Source organism: Macadamia integrifolia, chromosome 11 (genome assembly GCF_013358625.1).
Source record: "Macadamia integrifolia cultivar HAES 741 chromosome 11, SCU_Mint_v3, whole genome shotgun sequence".
Lineage (NCBI taxonomy): Eukaryota > Viridiplantae > Streptophyta > Magnoliopsida > Proteales > Proteaceae > Macadamia > Macadamia integrifolia.
In genome coordinates, this window is record NC_056567.1 from 15,881,559 (window position 1) to 15,887,558 (window position 6,000).

A 6,000-nucleotide genomic window follows, 5' to 3' on the forward strand; every position below is an offset into this window, starting at 1 on the left:
CGCCTTGTTCCTTTGTCAAGGGTGAAAACAATATCTGTAACCCTTTCTGCTTGATCGCAAGGATGATGTAAGATTCGACTAAAACCCTAGGCTTTAGCAGGTTGGGTCTAAATTCGACCAAAACCCTAGTCTTCTCCCTTCTTCCTTTCTTCCCTTCCCCCCCTATTTTCTTGCATCCTCTGTTCCAAGGATGAACTTGGCGACGACGTTAGCAGCAGAGCGTCACCTCCAGGCGGCCCAGGATTTGGAAGCGGGGAACGTAGGGTCCACCTCTAACTCCGCTCTGGCGAGTCCTTTGGCGATGATGGGTATTATTGCAACTATCTCCCTCCTTTTGATTGGCCGAAGAGCATCAACAAGCAAGCATAGAAGAGTACAAGGAAAAAAGAAGTTTAGACTTTAAAAATTAATAATAAACACAGAAAATAGGGATAATTAAAGAATTTATACTCCTGATCGCAAGAAAACACTTTTATTCTTTAAAATTCTCTTCTTTTTCTTCTCCTCCTCCACTTCCTCTTCCTCTTCCTCTTCCTCTGTTGTCGTCGTGTTCTTCTTCCTCTGTTTTGTTTCTTTCTTCAAAGCTTCATTCAATTGAGCTCCCAATGACGGGATTGGAAAGGGGACCGGAATATACTACCGGATTTTCTCAAAATCAAATCGATAGGTTTTTTGGTATAATAGTTAAAATAAGAGTTTTTTAATGGTAATGGTATAATGGTCATTTTAACTCCACACTTAACTTTGATTGACGGTAAGGGGTATGAGAATAATTTGGTAAAATAGGGAGGATTGTCTTATCATCGTCACATCGTGGCATTCTCCAAGGGGTGACATGGTAAATTTCCCAAAAAACAATGTGTGAGTAGGAGAGGGGTCATTTCACTGAGTGGCCAACTAAGAACAAGTGCATTTATCTAAGAATCCCTAAGACGTTCTTACGCTATTTTATTTGATTTATTTGATTGGATGTGCTGACTGGCTCTTACTGGTGGGAGATATAGTCATCTGCTTTTAAGAAAATTATTTATGAAAATTTGTCAAGACTGCTTTTATTTTTAATTTATTGCTTCTTTTTATAATCTTTGGTTAGATCATGGCTGTTCATATAACATTTTAAATTGCAAAAAGCCTCATGGTCAAGGATTTAGTTCTCGGACATCGGATTGGTGTCAGTTTCTGTGGATATTCATGATATCGATCTTAGATCGGTTTGGATCGATCAATTTTGCTCATACTTTTATAAAATAGTTTTTTTTTTTTTTAAACCCTTATTTTGTTATCAATACCTGATCTCGGATTGGCCAGGTATTGGATTATTGGGATTGGTTTTAGTTGATATTGATATGATATGATTGATTCAATATTAATACCTAAAACCATGATTATGGCACAATTTAATGTAAGATAACACCATTAATAATATATAAAAAAATCCTAGAGGGATTGCTATGATGCTAAATTACAATATTTAACAAACGAGGAGGTGGGGGATCAAATCATTCACTAGAGTGTTTAATGAGGAGAGAGAGAGAGTCTATGTGTGGGGTTCACACGGACTACTTAGCCCCTGTGCAATGGAAGAGTGCGCAAAAGCATCAATAGGGGTGAGAAGACATACGAAGCATTGCGTAGGCCATAACTATGCTCTCGAACATATGTCTTTTTAAATATAAAATAGGAGAGGGTTCCTTGAAAGGTAGCTTAGCCCTTGTGCAATGGGAGAGTGCGTGAAAGCATGGACATGGGTGAGATGTCCATCTTTCATAGGGTCAAGGTGACCATTTTGCCCCCTTTGTGCCTAGGCACAGAGTCCACGCTAACCTTTTAAGCTTCCCCATAAAAAAAATAAAATAAAATTTTAAGCTTCTTTTTCTCAAACAATATAGGCATCATTTTCTTGTCGCATAGCCTCTACACCAATGTGGGGGCCAATGAGAGTGCCAGGCATAAACATCAATTGGATTTTTAATATCCCAAGGGTGCGGTGTAATTTTTTGCGTCATTGAGCGTAGGGGGTCACACAATTAGGCAGCTTTTCATTTTCCCATATAAAATAGAGAAAATTACATGATTACTACTTTTGGGTTTCCCTCTACAAAATTACCCACTTAAAATTTAGTTTTGTAAAGTAAAACCTAATTTTAGGTATTTTTGTTAATTTCAACTTTATGTGGATAATTTTGTAAACTCCATCCTAATTTTGAATATTTTTGTTAACATAAACTTTTAAATGGATAGTTTTGTAAAGAAATCTCAAAAGTGGATAATGATGTAATTTTGTCTATAAAATATCATAATACGATGGTATCAACGGAAGGGATTAAACTCCGGTCACCAACGCATCGGAGACTCGGAGATGCTATGTCGGTCGACTCGGTCCTCGACAGTCTGACCCAGAAAGGTTCCAGTGAAACGCAGACCAGTCGTATATGCCGGAATAGAGTCTCTCCCTTTCGTATGATCAGGGTATCCTCTCAGCGATCGTGAATTTGTGCCTTCCAATTGCTAACCATCTCTGAGATCGAACGCAAAGTTGCTGATGCAGTTTCTTGGCTAATCTTTCCCAATAAGGTAGTATAGGGGTCTGCACTATTCGTGAATCGAGAGAGAGAGAGAGAGAGAGAGCGAATTTGAAGCTATGAAGGTTACTAACGAAGACGTTGGGGACCGAAATCAAAGTCAAAACCAGGTGAAGGAAACGAAGGGGAAGTCATGCAAGGGATGCCTCTACTATTCTTCTATTCTCAAATCCAAAGATCAGAATCCTCTCTGTGTCGGCGTCAGTAGAACACTTCCACAAGGTATCTCTTCCCCTTTTGCGTTCTGTTTCGTTGCTTTACGAATTATGTGTCAGGGTTTTGAATTTTGATTTATGTCCTTTTACCGTTGAGGTCGGGTTGGGGAAGATTGGAGCTTGATTTTGCCTGTAATAATTGTAAATGGATTTTTTTTTTGGGAATACTTTGCCAATTCTTATAGGTCATCCATTTTAGTAGTTCGGGTATAAGTTTTATAAGTTTTGTTATTGTGGATTATGCTGTTTCAGGTTAAATTGATATATCGTTACTGTTTCTACCTTTTCGCTTATAACTTGAAAGGGTTCATCTTGAATAGCGGATTTAATGGTGGCGCTTGGGTATTCATAACAGGAAAAACAATTTGGTGGCAGCTTGGGATGCACAGACATGTTCCTCTGTGGAACCCAAAAAAAGATAGGGGGAGAGGGGGGGAAATCACTGGTGACCCTGGGAGCTGAAGGAGTAGAAACAGTTAGTCAGGGGGAATATTTAAAGACTAGATCCTTCTCTGGAATAATTGGTCTTTTAATCAGCATGGGATAAAACAACCAGACTGCTGCTTATATGTTTTCAGGGTTTATAAATTACTACATTATTTGTAGTTCGGGACTATATTCTTTCGGAAGATGCCTAAACTTCTAAGCAGTCATTCTTTCGTTTCAGTTAGGTACTGAATCCCCATATCAGCTAACAGGGGAAACCCCTGTGATTGCAGTTTGCCTGTAAAAAGTTGATGGTCTTCGCTTAAGATGGGTTAGAGTTGGTGACAAAGTGGATCATTGTGTAAACTTGGATAACTGGAAGTCTGGAACTACTGCAAATCTTAAGCCACCAACACCCCTTCTCTAACTCTGAACAACAAATTTGCCAGCCATACATCCACAACCACCATTCATTTAGCTTCCTATGGTCTTTGTGGGTCCAGGGTCATCAGTGATGTAATTTAGGTCTCGATTAGACACCCAACTAGACCCAAACTGCAGGAAATTATAAACCAAAGAACAACCAGTCCAATCCCAACAGTAGAACAGAATTCAGAATGTCATCTACCAGCCCAGCAGAATATCGATCTCAAAAATATAAAGGATAGCAGAATTCCAGTCAACATTAGTTCTTTAGAATTAGATCAGGAACAGATAGGAGTACAACCAGATTCAGATCAAAAGAATAACATAACAGCAGTCCAGAAACTTCCAACAGCAAGCATCAAGCCTACAGATTGTAAAACCAGAATCTGCAGGCCACTAAAAGACAAAAAAAGGAGATTTTTAATATCTCACTAGTCAGAGGTCAGATGGGGCTCCAACTTGGATCGAATCCAACGTGGACAGAGATGGACCTTCGACCAAAAAATTGGGTCAATCCGACAGCTGGAACTGACTAAACTAGTAGGGGCTGAAAGCTCTGTTTTTTTCAGAAATTCTGGGCAGAAACTGAGATGCACATACCTGATTCGTAGCAGTGTGAAACCTTTGAAGATAGAGAGAAATATGAGAGAATAATAGAGCTTGAAGAAGAACCTCCTGGACTTCACGCCGCAAGAAGTCGTCAGATCACACACCAACCCACACTGTGATCAAACACACAGCAGAAATCTCACAGAGAAGAGGCGACAGCAGCATACTTTGTTTCATAAAATCATGGGGCATGAAAGAACCCCTTTCCTTTATTTATAATGATGGGGAATGTTTACAAATATTAGTAACTCAAAGTTACTAAAACTGAAATAATAAAACTACTAACTTGTAATTACTAAAAACTGAAATTGAAATCTAACAAAATTAGTAACTAGCTTATTACAGAAATTAGAAACTAAGTTGAGGCTGAAATTAGAAACTAAAATAAGTAATTACTATCCCCATCAATATCCCAAATCGTGGGCCATAGAAGCAGCCTTGGTCGACCCAATCAGCCACTAGGGTGATTGTCGAACCTCTTCCTTCTTCTTACATATGTCTTCAGCTCTGCATCATGATGACATCTTGTGCCAACTCTGCGACCTGATCTCTGGAGTCTTGCTGCTGCCTACCAGTCTAGCAATGAGCCCTCATATAATCGCTGAACCCTCATGGTTGGGACTTGGATAATGAACTGAACTGCTACGTACACATATTCTCTGACAATATATCAAACTGTTGGTAGTACATGCACTCTTGCAGTGCACTATCTCCCATTTCTCGTCTCATTCCCTTGTATTTGGCCATGTCAAGGGGAGATTTGGCAATCTTAATCATAGAATATCTAGAAAATGGTCTAGATTAGTCACATGTCAAATTTCAGACAGATTCAACCATATGTCCTCCCATTTATCGTCTCATTGCCCTTGTATTTTTGAGCCTTCCATTTATTTTTGAAAAAGTTAATTTTCTAATGGATTTTTAAAACCTTATCTTACTGTGTGGCTGACTCTATTTTGGTTGAAAGTTGGCATGTCAGCCGGGGGCTTTTGGTTCCACTTTCTGCAAAAAAAAATTTAGCTCTATTCAATCCATGGTTGTCAAGGCTAGGGGATGCCTAGGCGTCCAGTCACCTTGGTCGCCTTGCGCCTTAGGTTGCCTAGATGCTGTGACAACTATGATTCAATCTGCAATATGGCGGATATTTGTTCCAGTCTAAAGAAACTCTGTAGGCCTGCTGAACATTTACGATGCTTTGCTGAAAGATGCCCTCATTCTGTGGTTTCTTGTTGAAGTTTTTGCTGCCTTTGAATTATATGTTATTGGTGTCACTTTGAAATTTGAATTTTGTGAGACCGTCATTTCTATTCCTTCATCCCATTCCTAAATTGTAAGCTACCCATGGTTGCTTCAAGATTTACTGATTTTCTGACGTTCATTAACAGTGCCTGGCTACATCGTGGGAGAATCTGAGACTGAAGCTTCCAAAGAGGGTAGCAGTCCTACTGATTTCAAGTATGCTTGTGTTGGTTATTCCGTATACTTGGATGGAAAAGATTCTCCAACAGATCTACAAGATAAACAAGCTGAATTGCCATTTTGTGTTGGCATCGAGGTTAATATCATGCCTGGTTATTTCACATTGTGATGGAAAATTGTAATAATTTTGCTTGTTACCAATAAATTGCTGGTTCTCCGATGACAATCTGTTGCATCTCTTACTTAGATTTCTTGCTATACATAATTCTAGATGTTTTGTTATTTAATCCCCCTCAACCACCCCCACCCCACCCCACCCCACC

General features: G+C 39.2%; 1 protein-coding gene across 1 annotated transcript in view; it reads left to right on the forward strand.

Annotated features, from left to right (window-relative positions):
• Positions 1–6,000, forward strand: part of LOC122093595 — a 24,026-nt gene that overhangs the window by 15,033 nt on the left and 2,993 nt on the right. The window contains exons 2-3 of the mRNA XM_042663948.1: positions 2,609–2,804; positions 5,644–5,813. Coding sequence (XP_042519882.1) covers positions 2,642–2,804; positions 5,644–5,813 — 333 coding nt within the window. The 5' untranslated portion in view covers positions 2,609–2,641. The remainder of the gene's footprint in view (positions 1–2,608; positions 2,805–5,643; positions 5,814–6,000) is intronic.